The sequence below is a fragment of the Taeniopygia guttata genome, chromosome 12 (genome assembly GCF_048771995.1).
Source record: "Taeniopygia guttata chromosome 12, bTaeGut7.mat, whole genome shotgun sequence".
NCBI classification, from domain to species: domain Eukaryota; kingdom Metazoa; phylum Chordata; class Aves; order Passeriformes; family Estrildidae; genus Taeniopygia; species Taeniopygia guttata.
This window is the reverse complement of record NC_133037.1, coordinates 6,782,317-6,796,001: the sequence shown is the minus strand read 5'-3', so window position 1 is coordinate 6,796,001 and position 13,685 is coordinate 6,782,317. Positions and strand designations below refer to the sequence as shown.

The 13,685-nt window shown below is 44.1% G+C and overlaps 1 protein-coding gene across 4 annotated transcripts in view; it reads left to right on the top strand.

Annotated features, from left to right (window-relative positions):
• Positions 1 to 13,685, top strand: part of SYNPR (synaptoporin) — a 100,448-nt gene that overhangs the window by 84,828 nt on the left and 1,935 nt on the right. For all 4 annotated transcript variants that reach the window (XM_002190670.6, XM_072935021.1, XM_004176942.6 and 1 more), the window contains 2 exons: positions 4,441 to 4,639; positions 12,672 to 12,863. In XM_002190670.6, the coding sequence (XP_002190706.4) occupies positions 4,441 to 4,639; positions 12,672 to 12,863 (391 nt within the window). The remainder of the gene's footprint in view (positions 1 to 4,440; positions 4,640 to 12,671; positions 12,864 to 13,685) is intronic.

The window sequence follows — 13,685 nt, the reverse complement described above, 5'->3', positions numbered from 1 at the left end:
CAGGATTTTAACACCAAACATCCAGGAATGCCCAGCACTTGGGAAAGTGTTCTTTGCAGTGAGAAGAGCAGCCTGGGAAGAGTGTTGGAAGAGTCAGTGGACCCCAGTTACCGTAAAGAAAAGACTTTTCATTTGCAGGCAGACTTCTGCTTTGACCTGACTATTGGAGATTACTTTCAAAGTGTTTTTCTTAATGTAGGTAATATCTCCTGAGAAGTTTTACAGGAATTATGAGCTCTGTTGTGTGAGGAAAGGCTCCCATTTATTTGTATTCTTCCACTAAACCTACAAAAAATCCATATTTGGTGTGTGAAAAAGGTACATTTGCCCAGGGACTGGCTGGCTGGAGGCACCAGTGTCAAAGCATACCAGCATAATCCTCTGAAATGAGGGACCTCCAGTATTTTCAGGGCTAACTAAAAGAAATGCCTTTACTCGCTATCCCAGAGAAAGGAAGATGTAAACCTTTGTCACGTTTTTGTGCCTCAACAGAGCAGTTTGACTTGCTGAGAGGCTCTATGCATGTCAGCATTTCACTACTGTATTTTGAAATTTAATTTTCCCCTCATTTTGGAGATTATCAGCCAAGATACACATTTCCCAAGAAACCCCTCCACAAGCACTACTGCAATAACTCATTTCTAGCAATGTATTTCTCTCAGGGATTTACAGACAGTAAAGACAATTGACAGTGTCAGTACCAGAAACAAGTTTGGGGGGAAATACAGCCCAATGAAAAGATAATGGATCTCTGGGTTTTTTGCAAGCACTCGTGTGGGTGTTGCAGATTTTATTCCAGCATGTTGTAGACAAGTTGGAGGGTGGATTACAAGATGCTATTTTCAGAAAATAGGACAACCTGCCAAAACAGAGCACTTTTTTTTGCCTGTTTTTCACTAGATCCTACTAAAGGAATGGAGAAACACTAACCCCCATTGAGAATTTTTGGAGGCAGAACTTTATCAGTTATTTATTAATCCACACACTGATCAAAGCCCAGGAGAGGAAATCTATGCTGGTTCATCAATAACATTTGAGCACGTTCTTGTGTTAATTGTGTGTTCTGTTGGCTTCAAGTCTAAACCCTTTGTGCATTGTTGAAGGGGGTGAATCAGACAATATTAGATCACTCACCCTTCTGCTTGGGCTCTTCTGTGTCTGCTGGTGGAGTGAGACAGGTCTTTGGGGAAGTTGGCTCATGACTATTTTCATGCTCAAGAATCATCAGGGGAATTAAGCTGCTCCAAAAAAATGGAGGGGTATGATTAAAAGAAAGCTGTGGCTTCAATATTGTACTGAGGAAGTTCAGGAAGAAAAGGGAACTTCACATTCACATGGAGAGAGCACAGCTTTTGCTCCCCCATGCACATGTAACAGCTGTAGCTTTGTTCAATGTGTCTGGCTTCATGTATTCTTTTCAGAGCAAGGGTAATTAGCATCTGAAAATGGAACTGCTCTTCGCTATTGTGGAACAAGGTAAAAATCTCCTTTTTCACTGTAAAACATTCCTGCCCTCTTTTGATCTTGTCAAGCTAGACAATACAGCTGTCTTGTCATCATATTTCCCACGGCAATGGAAAGTTTGCTTGTGGTGGAAGAAAGCTCAGAAGCCCTTAATTACTGTGACTTCATCAGTGAAACTTGACTGCCTTTGGTGGACTTACCTCAGACTGAAGTGAGTTTGAGGGAATTCAGGCCCGGATGGCTTGGCCGTGGCAGCTGCTGTTAACAAAGGGGATGGTGCTGGTAACAATGGGCAGTGAGGATGACCTTAGTGCAGCTCTGCTGAGTGTGGGGTGCAAGGTCACATTCCAAAGTCAGGAGCTTTATTTCTGAGTTAATAGCAATACTCACTGCAGTACAAGGCAAAAAAAAAAAAAAAAAAAAAAAAAAAAAAAAAAAAAAACCCAAAAAAAAATTGGAGGAACTTACAGGGGGAAAGGTTTCCCTAATTAAGTAAATTCATTTACTGTTGTGTTCCTTATTTGCATTGCCCATCGATCAGTGAAAATCATTCCTGTTAATGCAGCCTAACAAATGTTAACAAAGTGCAAAGGCTGTGATTGCAAAGGGTAGTTCCTGGGGTTCCTGATTTTGTTTAGCAAATGGAGAGTCAAAGATGGGATGGAGGGGTGGTGCTGGAAATTGGAAAAGCAGTAGGAGGACACTGGCCAAGCGTGACTTGAAGGAAAAGGGGGTGTAAACAAAGAGAGATAAGAGAAGATGAAAGAAGAGTAAGTCAGAGGAAGTAAGAGACAGAAAAGGTAGAATGATATCAAAAGTGAGAGGCGGAGGCAATTAATGTTTTGTGAGTCATCACCAAACCATCCTGCCCCCAGAAAGGCTGACTCAGCAACATCAGTGAAAAAAAATCAGAGTTTTCTCTTGGCGATGCCATTCCAGATCAAAAAGGTTTTGGTTAGTGAAACTAGATTTTCTGTCACAGATCCTCCCCTGCCTCAAAGAAACTTTTCAGATGTATCATGTAAAGTCAGCATCCACCCTAACCACCACAGGGCTTGGCTCCCTCACTTCTCTTCCCTGTCACAGCTCCTCTTCCCAGGTCTGAATCACGGTCTATTTTAGGGCCCTTTGCACAACAAAGATCTCAGTTGTTTTGGCAGAGATGGGGTGGCCACAAGAGGCACCAATTACTGCACATCCTCTTAGAGACCAAGGAAATCTAAAAGTAAAAGCAAGTGAATAAAAATAACTTGATGGAAGAAGGTTTCTGTGATCTTGTATCCCTCACAGGTGCCTGGCCACAAAAGCACTGCTGGGAAGGTACAAGTGGGGTGTTAATATATGAACATTTTTTCTGGCTTATGATTCAGAATTAAGGTGCAGTCAGGAAAACAGAGAATAGAAAGGATACTGGTCTCAGTTGCTTTACCATGTTTTTAAAGGTTGGTGGTTGTTGATGATGAGACTGGGCTGTGTTAACAGTGGACAGTCAGAGAGGTAGGGGTGGGCAGCGACTCCAAATCTGAATCTTGGTAGAAATATTCCCTAATTTATTAAAGTTATTTCCTCTTTGGTGTGCACAGGAGTTTGAGCTGCTATGTGCACCACCACATGTTGTCCAGTCTGTTTCAGGGCTCCTGGGAAGGGGAAGAAAACTCCGCTACAAAGACAGTGAAGTCAGGAAAGTGATCATTGGCATTAGGGTCTCTCTCATGTGTTCAGATTTCATCAGGCTTTGCTGGCTTTACGCTGGAAAGGTGATTCAGCCACTGCTCATCTCTGCAATCTGGGCAGACTTGGTTTTTGTTTTCATCCCACCACTACTACAATGACAGGGAATAAAATCTCTGAGGCAAATAACTGGCATTATTCACCAACCGCTGATGAAAAGGTTCTGCCTACATGTTTGGGTACATTTAATCAGAATCAGCAAAAGCAAAAAGTCATCCAATCCTCCAATGTCCATTAATCCATCTTCTGTGATTTCTGCTGTGGGTACTTTGTTTTTGTCTGGGGAATTAACTTTTTATTTAGCCAAATATAGTTGTGGCTGCTGCTCCCATTGGTTTGCTGTTGCACACATTAATTGCCCTTGAGCAGAGGAATGTCTCCCAGGAGGCCTAATACTTTCTCAGCACCAGATCATCAGTTCTTTAATTGCTGCTAGCTTCATCCCCTTCACTCAGCCTGTGCAGGGCAGAACAAGGTGATCCCTCATTGGGCTCCATGTCCCACTGATATGATTCTGGGCCATGCAACAGGACCTGCCAAAATGACCCCTCCATGGATCCTCTTACTTTTTCTGAATCAGAAATTGAAATTATTACAGAAAAAAAGTCTGTCACAGGGGCTTCCAGACAGAATTATAAATCTGTTAGCTTAGTTACTGATAAACAGCGTGTGAGTATAAAATTAGGGCTTAGGTTGCTTAAACCAGGGCATGCAGACCTTTTCTTTGATCCAAGTTGTGTATTTCTGCTGCAGCTTGATTTTAAAAGCCTTCAATGTAGAAGCACTATGTGGCTTGTAGCCCTATGGGCTAATAGCCACAGGTAGCTCTACACCAGACAATTTGATGCAAGGAATTTGTGAATGTCCAAACACAGGTATCCCATGGGCTTATTCCTGAGGATAAGAACTGTTTTCTGCTGCCTGGATTGTAAGAATTCGAGAATCAAATTGTTTCTCGTGTTGTCCTTTTTCAGTTGTTGCCATGGCAAAACCCCAGAGAGGAAGGGGAGGGTTGTACCAAACCACTGGAACATAAACTTTTCTCTGGGATTGATTAAAATGTGTTTGTGTGCTCAGTCTCACCTTGGCACTCGCAGGGCTCTGAGGAGCACAGCCCACAGCTGCCAGTTATTCACAGGGATCAATGTGCATCGGGAATGAGACAGAGGAAATGTATTCATCTTGATTCAGATAACACTTTCCATTTTCTGTGCTTCACCTGCTGCTCTATGGGATGTTTTCCAGGTTGCATCAAGTGAATTTTGAGGCTCCCACTTGCGAAGGCAAGCGCCGGGAAACGCTGGCCTTGATAGGGGACTTCTCCTCTTCGGCAGAATTCTTCGTCACCATCGCCGTCTTCGCCTTCCTCTACTCGCTGGCTGCCACTGTGGTTTATATCTTCTTCCAGAACAAGTACCGTGAAAACAACAGAGGGCCTTTAATTGTAAGTGTTTGCAGCATTTGCAGTGTTTGCAGGTGTAGGTCTTCACTTCACCTCTTGCTTTTTCAGATGTGGAGGTTTTGGCATGGTCTGGGAGATCCAGGTGTCCTGCTGCCAAAGCATCTCTGCATTCACCTGCTTTTTTATGCTAATGGTGATGTAATATTTTAACACCAAAGGTCATGGAGGCAGGTATGCAGGAGGAGTTTAGTCCTCTATGTACTTGTGAAATTCTGTGCTTCTCTCCCTCTGCCCACAGTGATGATGATCACACAAATAATGAACATGTAGCTGGGTGGTAGCAGGATTGGGATCTCAGCCCTATGTCTGTGATAGCAGAGCTTCATTGGTGAGGAAAAAAGGAGAGAGGAAATCATCAGAGATTGGCTCTGTTGGATATGGTGGAAGGTGCCAGCAGCTTCTCACAGAAGCTGCCCCTGTGGCCCTCTCCTGCTACCAAAAACCAGGCTGTGCCAAACCAACATTGGGACCTTTCCAGTCCTAGAAAATGCTGAGGAAATGTAAGGAAGTCCTCACAGAGGAGACAAAGAACAGGCAAAATAAAGATGTCCCTGCAGAAAGAGTAAATAAATAAAGTGCCTTGCTTCATCTTGATATCAAGACAGATCTCATTTCAAACTGTCTCATCAAAGGATTTGTTACAGAATTCTTCCATCTTCATTTACTTGTGGAAAATAATGCTTACTTTTGACCAACCACATTATCCTCTGTAGCAATAGAAAAAGGAAAGAGAAACAATGGTATTAATATGTCACTTTATTATGTGGCCACTTGCCTTTGTCCAGGACTTTACTGAAACAGCTGCTGCAGTCGTGTCTGTCACAGGATGCATGGCACAATCTGCTACAGCATTAACATCACATTGACTTAATTTGTTATGTGTAATGGATTGTAATTGAATCTACAGGTTAAATTTAACCAGTGTCTGTTACCAAAGCTTCTGTTTACAATTTCACAGTATTTAAACCAAGGCTATATGACCTTATTTTTTCAGAATATAAAGATGCTTTTGAGTTTGTCCTACAGCAAAAGCAGCTCCTGCTGGTGAGTGGTTCTGGGAATGGCTGAGGATTATGGTCAGGTTATGCCTGACAGAAGGAGAGTCCCATCTTCCCAGCCAAATGCTCCTGCAATCCTGTGCACTGCAAGCTCTCTTGTATTTGGCATTTTTAGAAAAAAATAACCTTTTTTTCCTGGAGCACATGCTTGCTGGTGTTCCTGGACACTGTCCAGTGCAATGATTGCAGCACCACAGCCTGGCTGAGGACAGGTGTGAGTCCCACTGTGCAGTGGAATTGTAGGGAAAATGCAGAGCCCCAGCCAGAGAAAAGGCTGGCAGCTGTAGCCAGGAGGAATTCAGCAGTCAAGGAATAAGAAAACTTGGAGTGAAAAGCAGCTTTTCAAGGCTGCAGTGCTCACCTAAGGGATGTCACATGCTCTGTGAAGGAGGCAGGCAATGTATCCTCCAGCTCCAGGCAGATGCTGCTCTGAACTGACGTGTATCAGATGAGATGTGTGAGTGTGTCTCATCCCTGAGATTGTTCCTTCCAAAGAAAAGTGCTGCAGAAATCTGTGGTGCAGCACGTGTTGGTGCAGGAGGCAGGGCAGCCCTCGTTCTGGTTCATCACCCGCAGGATCAGTGCATCAGGCACCTTATCCAGACTACCTTATCCAGTTTTTCTCTTTGAGTGAAGAGTTTGAAGATGATAGTTTCATCCATCCTTGCTTCTGCTGCAGTGCCTGATCTCAATTTCATAGTTAAACCATTCCTGTTTTAAGCCTTGTACTTCCTCTTGGCTTCATATTTTCTCAGTCTGGGATGACATCTGCCTTTAAGCAGCACTCTCTCAGAGCTGCCTTTTCTTCTGACAAATTTTCAGGATTTGAAAAATGAGTATGACAGGAGAAGTCGAGAGAGTAAAAAACCCCTTTCACTTGAAATTTTGTAATAGTCTTTCAAAAGGCCCCTGCACAGGCAGTCAGAACACCATCAATGCATCACCAAATTGCAGAAGCCTGACTGGGAGCAGAAGATACCATTATAAGGAATTTAATGACCATTAAGTCACAAGAAACTCAAAAGGAAAATTTCAGTTGCTGTTTTGAATTTACTTTTTTTATACAGATACAGGGAAATGAATTGCATGTGCTGAGATCTCAGCAAAGCATCACTTTAATGTGGAAAAAATATTTTAGCATTCAGGAGTGAGGCATGATAGCAAGGAAATATTTCCAGTGGGAGAAGCAGATAACTCCTCCCTGTCTGTTTGTATGGCAGTGGTGTGTTTATTCACTATGCAGTAAACCATTTCTGTTGCTAATGTTGCCTGTCAAGTTTTGGGGATAAAAGTCTTCCTTTTGGTCACAAAGGGCTCTGCTTGTGTTACTCATCCATTCCCACAGGGAATGATGAGTCCTTGCACTATACACCCTCTGCTTCCCTTGCTGGCTCCCTGAGGGATCCTCTGAGGGAGTTCATACAGACAGATGAACCTTAGAGAGGGCCTTGGATTCCCAGTTGCTGAAGGAACAAGGAGCAGGTTACCAGGGATTCAGTATAGAAAAATGCTGAGTGTTTCTGAGCTCTGCAAACCACAGCTGTGATTTTCATTCCATGGTGAACTCCCACATGGTGCACGTGTGCAGTGAGGAGCTGGGGTCTCACCTTGGTGGGTACAACGAGGGCAAGGCATCTTCTCAAGTGACTGATTAGTGCTCAAGAGCCAGAAGCTTTTAAAAGAAATTAATTGGATGTGGTGACTTAGATTTTAAAGAATGTGATGTTTGCAATGCCACCAGTTTTCAGTACATCCCCATCACTCAGACCAAACCAACCTAAGCTGGTTTCCACTTGTTTAACAGCACATACCTGGGGAGGCACTGCTGGTTTGTGATGAGAGCAGAGATGAGCTGTACACTGGGACTGCCAGTCCAGGCCCCTGTGTTGATGCTCTGCTTCAGGTCTGTACATTTGGAGCTTCTTGCAAGCAGAGAGTAACCAACACAGCTGTGCTGAAATTGTAGGGGATCAGGGACAGGATGCTTCCATATGTCTCTCAGAAAAGAAAGAATAGTCACAGTCAATTTGTATCAGTCCCCATCACTCAGGCTTCTTACTTTTCCTATGGTTTCTTTGCCCCATATGTGTTCCATTTAAAATCCACATGCTGACAATCCTATGTGCCTTCAGGTTTGTCTTCTGGGAAGTTATAGCTTGGCCGTGAGGAACCACATGCATTAATGTATAAATGTAAATCACTTTATTAATATTCCAGTCAATTAATATAAAAGCATAAAATTATTCAGCCAAGAAAGGTGACTGACATAGCCCCGAAAAGAGATATTTCATTTTTATAGTGATTACTTGATAATCTTATTCTTATGGTGCATAAAGATGCTTATATCTTAAAAAGATGAGATCTTTCATTTGCATCTGGACTCCTATGAATAATCACATTATGCAGAAAGGCATTTGGTTCCTTATATATGTTGCAGATTGAGTTAAGTACACACAGGTGTGCTCTTTGGACACCTCTATGTGCGTGTTGTACTTCCTCACCAGTGTCCAGTTGTCCAATAAATAGACAGGAAAAGAATAACGAGCCATCCTTAAAAACAAAGACCGAATCCTTTACAGTTGAAAAATGAATTTAGGAAGAACCTGACTATTTCTTTGCATTTCAAAGAGCTCTTTCAGCCTGCTCGTCATCTTCTTTTAAAGCACAATCCAGGGTGACCTTGCTGTACATGCTGGTACCTCCCAAAAGGCTCTGCACTTGCCTGCCAGAAGCAAGCTTGCAGGACCTTACACTATTGCAAGAAGTGTGTAATTCTTTCAAAGCTTCATTCGGCAGCAAATCTGGGGTGGGACCTGGTTCAAACCAGAAAAGAGCTAAAATGCCACTGTGGGAAGGCGTTTGTTGCCTGCGGCAATCTGCTGCTGGCCGCTTTCCCGGCTGGGACCAGGGCTGTGGCTCTTGCTGGGGTACTTCTTGCATTTTTGTGACTGTGAAAGCAAATCCTCTGAGTGGTTTGCCTCTTCTGGGTAAAGAAATCTCCCTCTGCTGCTGCGTGGCTGGCCATGAAACCTGTTGGCAGTGCTAGACAGGCTCTGACTAGGAGGGTTTATGGACCTCAGCATTTGAGGAGTTGCTCTCTTGGAGGCTGTAAATGTGTGAGAGGGTTTTCACAAATGGAAAGGTTTTATAGCATGAGCCCTTCATGGAAGTCAGTTACAAGGCAGCAGCTGCAGCTCTGTGAGGGAGGAGGGATGCCAGGAGCACTCTGGCCAGGCCAGAGCTGAGGTTTTGCCTGTTTCCAGCCATGACAGCCCAAGACCATCCCGCCAGACTTGGCTGGGAGGGAGAGCAGGGCACAGGGTGCATGCAGGGACATGTTTGTCACAGCCTTCAGGGGCTGGTGAGGCCACTGACCAGCTTGGAGCAGATGAGACATGTCCCTTTCTGAGTGAACAAGCAGCTTCTCAGAGGCTCTTGGCTGGGTGAGGTTGTGCCAAACCCTGGGCAATCCAAAACTGTGCTCAGGAGGCTTAAGTGACTGTAAGTGACTGCCGCTTTCAAAGACTGCCCCTTTTTTCATTTTCAAAAAACAGTAAGTAACTTGATAGCAAGGAGGAATATTTCAATTATTATAAAAAGAAAAGGCATTCACAGTTCTATTCTAAAATGTGTAATATATAAAATTGTTCCAAGTAGGCATTTTTGGCAAACTCAGTAATAACAAGTTTCAACTTAAAAAGGCAGTAGAATTTTTTTTTTTTGCACCTTCTTCAGGATCTTAAAAAGTCCTTCCTTGTATATTCAGAGTATTTTAAATTTCAGGTTTTGCCTTTCTTTACATGTTCGTGTTTTCCTTCTTTCCCAGAGGCATCTGTAGGCAGAGCAAAGTATCTCAGCTGAGATGTGAAAGAGAAACTTGGTAATTAGGAGTGTAGTGTAATTGTACAACAATACACACTCAAGAGATCTGGACACTCCTTTAAGAGAGCAACTACAAAAAAATTACTTTGTTCTAAAGGAAGAAAAGACTCACCCATGCTATAGGGATATTAAACATTGAAATGCAAGATTTGTTTTAGTATGTTTTAGTATGCAGGCACTCTGGCCTTAATTACCAAGGAGAAATTCCCCAGATAGACATTAAGCCACAGAACAGCTTAGCTTGAAATTCACTTTTATTTTCAGCATGTCATTATCTTGTAACTCTGTTCCACCCAGAGCTGTGAAAATGTTCAGCCAGAAATGCAAACCCACTTGAAAACAAGAGAGGTTCAAGTTCCAGCCAAAGCTGAAGGTTCGCAGAGATTCAACATAAATAGGAAGATGGCTCTCTTGTCATCTTCCTACATAGAAGGAAGTCATAGAATCCTACATTTTGCTCCTTGCATTGTACAGAGGAGGTAGAAAAAAATCCTCTGAGAGGCTGAGTCTGGCCATGTAGCCCTGATGAGAGCACCTAGTGAAAAAATCCCAGTGTTCCATTAGCCTTCCTGTGCTGTCTCCTTGGCCAGCTGCTGGCCAGGCTGCATGGTTTCCTCTTTGAGTCCCACCGTGCCATCTTTCACTTCTGGTTCAGTGTATTTCTTGCACCCAGCCAGGCTTTACAGTTTTTTGGAGTTCCTCTATACAAGAGCTGATCCTGATACCCCAGGAGCAAGGACCCTTTCCCCAAGGCCCTGACCTGCTCTGAAATAGGGGAGTTTATAGCACAGAGGGCAGGGGTTTAGACCTTGTGAACACCCTGGCACAGGGGAGCAGAGGAAGTCAGGAGAAGGATGGAGCATGGAGTGTGAAGGGGAAGATAAGACCTGAGAAATAACATGAAATACTTGATGCCTTTAGGGCCATCCCCTCAACTGCACAGTGCCATGGGATCTTCTGGAAGGACTTATAGCCCAGCACAGGGGCTATACCAGCAGTCAGACTGCATCATGCAGATGCAGTAATTTGTGCAATGAGCCTCTCCAACATGGGATCAGGGCCTGTGAGCTCAACAGCAGGTCTGTGCCCCCACTGCTGTCACGTGCTTCAAGAACTTTGCTCATTTTTAATATTTCTCTCTTTTTAGCAAGTTTGATCTCCTGTGTTGCATTAGTTTTAGTCAGTTTGTCTCTGTTTGCATCAAATTTCTACCTGCTGTTATGAATTTTTTAAATTGACACTGCCAGTGCACTGATTACAGAGCTAGGTTTAGTTTGCTTCAAGCGTGGTGGCGCTGGGAGAAGGTTGCTTGTCATTTGGAAAATACATTCCCCAAAACTCTGCTGTGTCCCCATCTCTTGTGTCAGTCTGAAACTGCATGGGGGCTTGGCATCTGGGTTGATAGCGTGTCAAACCTCACAGCAAATAAAGAGCATCTCACATCGTCATCCACAGCTCAGCAGACATCTCGTGTTTCTACCAGCTGGAATTTTTAGGGAATGTTTGCAGTTGATCCATTGCCTCTAGGAATCTATTTCTCATTCACTGCTAAGACATACAAGATACAATAATTTCTTTAGCTGGAAATCTCCCTGAGAAGAAGAATTACTCTGGGCTAGATGCCTCTGCCCACACGGAGTCGCTTTGGGTGTTAAGGGAGTTGTCAGCTCCTGGGCTTCACGCTCTTCAAGAGAGCCCATTTGGGCAGCATGAAGGAGGTCACAGGAACTCAGAGCTCGGCGGCAGACATAGGCCTGCAGAAAACAAATTGTTAAAAGAGAAGGATGTATCCTTTGGGAAAGCATCCAAGCACAGTTAATTTAATCCCATCTGCGTCAGTGGAGACGTCCTTTGTTCATGGCTCCCTTTATCGACTGGTGCCTCGTCCGTCGTGACGAGGGCTCGCGCCCTCCACCCCTCTGGTGCCACAGAGCTCCTTCCCCAAATGTCAGGCGTGCTTGTAGATGAGAGTGGTGTTTCCTAGGGATTGCTTATTTCTTTGAGAAGCAACCTGAAACACTGGGTTCTTAATGAGTGTTTTCCCTTCCTTCCTTGCACACCTTTATTTTGCAAGGGGGAAGGGGAAGCAGCCCCATGGGAGGTGGGATATCAAGACGCAGCGATGCAGTTAGTGGTATGTTAGACTTTGGCACCTCTGCCATCTGTTGTGGGCTGACAGATGGGATGAAATATGACAGCAGAAAGGCTCTTCTGTTTTAGCAAGACACAAGAAAGCTTGAAAAATCACACCTCCTCCCTCCTTTCCCCCCAAACCCACACAACAACAGTGTCACTTGGCCACTTGTTCTGGCTAAGACAAGGAGAAGTTTATGCCTGTGCGTGCTCCTGAGAGTCTTTCAAGGGGAAAGTGTGCAGAGTGGATCAGAGCAGAGCTGCTGGAACCTGGAGGGACCACACCACCTTCTCCCCTCTTTTCATGTGGATGGGAATTAGGAACCAGTGCTTTACCAGGCCAGGAAGGAGTCTCTGCTTGGCAAGTCTTGCTGTTTACGTGCTCACTCATGGTAATTAGTGGCTGCATGGCTTATGCAGCAGGGACATTTGGCCTTACCTGTGGCTGGTGAGAAAACTCCTCATCTGGTACCTGAGGATTAGCCAATTTCAGGTTTTCCCTAGGACAGAAACACTTCTTATTGGAAACCCACCCCAACTGTGTGTAGGAGTACCCAGGGCAAGACCCAGCCCTCAAGAGGGCCCAGCTTCTTTACAGGCATGTGTATTTTGTGATTCATCCCAGTGCATCAGCCTGGTGCTGTGAACAGCCACATTTTCAAGGCAGCTCAACATCCTGGGTACCAGCCATGTGTTTGTGGGAATCTTGTCTCATGGCCAAAGGTGCAAATGTCAGCCAAGGGGCTCTGCCCCATTAGGCATGTCAGGCACTTCTGAAAATTAGCTCTGTGGGTAATGACAGAACACAACCTTCCACTAAGTAACAAGCTCTTGGTATTTCTCTCCTCTGACACAAGCTTTCCGTTTTCTGGTGATTTTTAATATTTTTTCCTTTCCAATGGACACACCAGTATAATACTTCTAACTAATTTGTCTTTTAGGATTTCATTGTGACAGTGGTCTTCTCATTCTTGTGGCTAGTGAGCTCATCTGCTTGGGCTAAAGGACTGTCAGATGTAAAGGTTGCAACTGACCCTGATGAAGTGCTGCTGCTGATGTCTGCCTGCAAACAGCAGTCCAACAAATGCTTGCCCGTTCGCAGCCCTGTTATGTCGAGCCTCAACACTTCGGTTGTAAGTGACTTTGATTGCTGCTGTTCACCCTTACCTTGCAATGTATTTTCATCTTTTACCCGTGTATTGACCTAAATTGACTGGTGTAAACCAGTTAGCTGGCATGATTTAATTGGGATGCAGTCTTGCTGCAGGGGAAGGCAGGCTGTGACTCACAGCAGCTCTGCCATGGAGCAGCAGCAGGGTGAGTGTGCAGGGCTGGGATGGGGAAAAGGCAACGTGTCTGTCCAAGTGCATTGGTCACCCCTCTGCTTTTAACTTACTCACTGCAACTCTTTTGCAAAGGGGTCTGTGTGCTCCTTTAGAAGGAAATGTTTGTGCCTTACAGATTCTTCTAAAAATCCTCAAAAAAACAACATAAAATTGGACTTCAGCACATTAAAAAAAAATAAACACAAAAAATCCCTCTAGGCCACCTGACCAATTAAGAGTTCTCTTTTTAATTAGTTTCTTTCAATTTTGTCTTTCCACAATTTCTTTAAACTAGATTATGTTTTCAAACAAAAAAAAATTGCTCTAAAAACGCAACCTTTTTCTCGGAAACATAAAGCAAAGCAGAGCTATAGCTAAGGGAGGTGAATTTGGGAATTTGCTTCAAAGCTGAGAAAATTTTCCAGCGGGTTTTGGGAGAATCATAGGATCATTTAGGTTGGAACAGATCTCTTAAGATTATGGAGTCCAACCACTAAGCCAGCGCTGCCAAGTCCAGCACTAAACCATATCCCCAAGTGCCACATCTACACTTACCCCACAGATGGTGACCCCACCACTTCCCTGGGCACCTGTTCAGTGCTTGACAATAGTTTCAGTGAAGAGATTTTT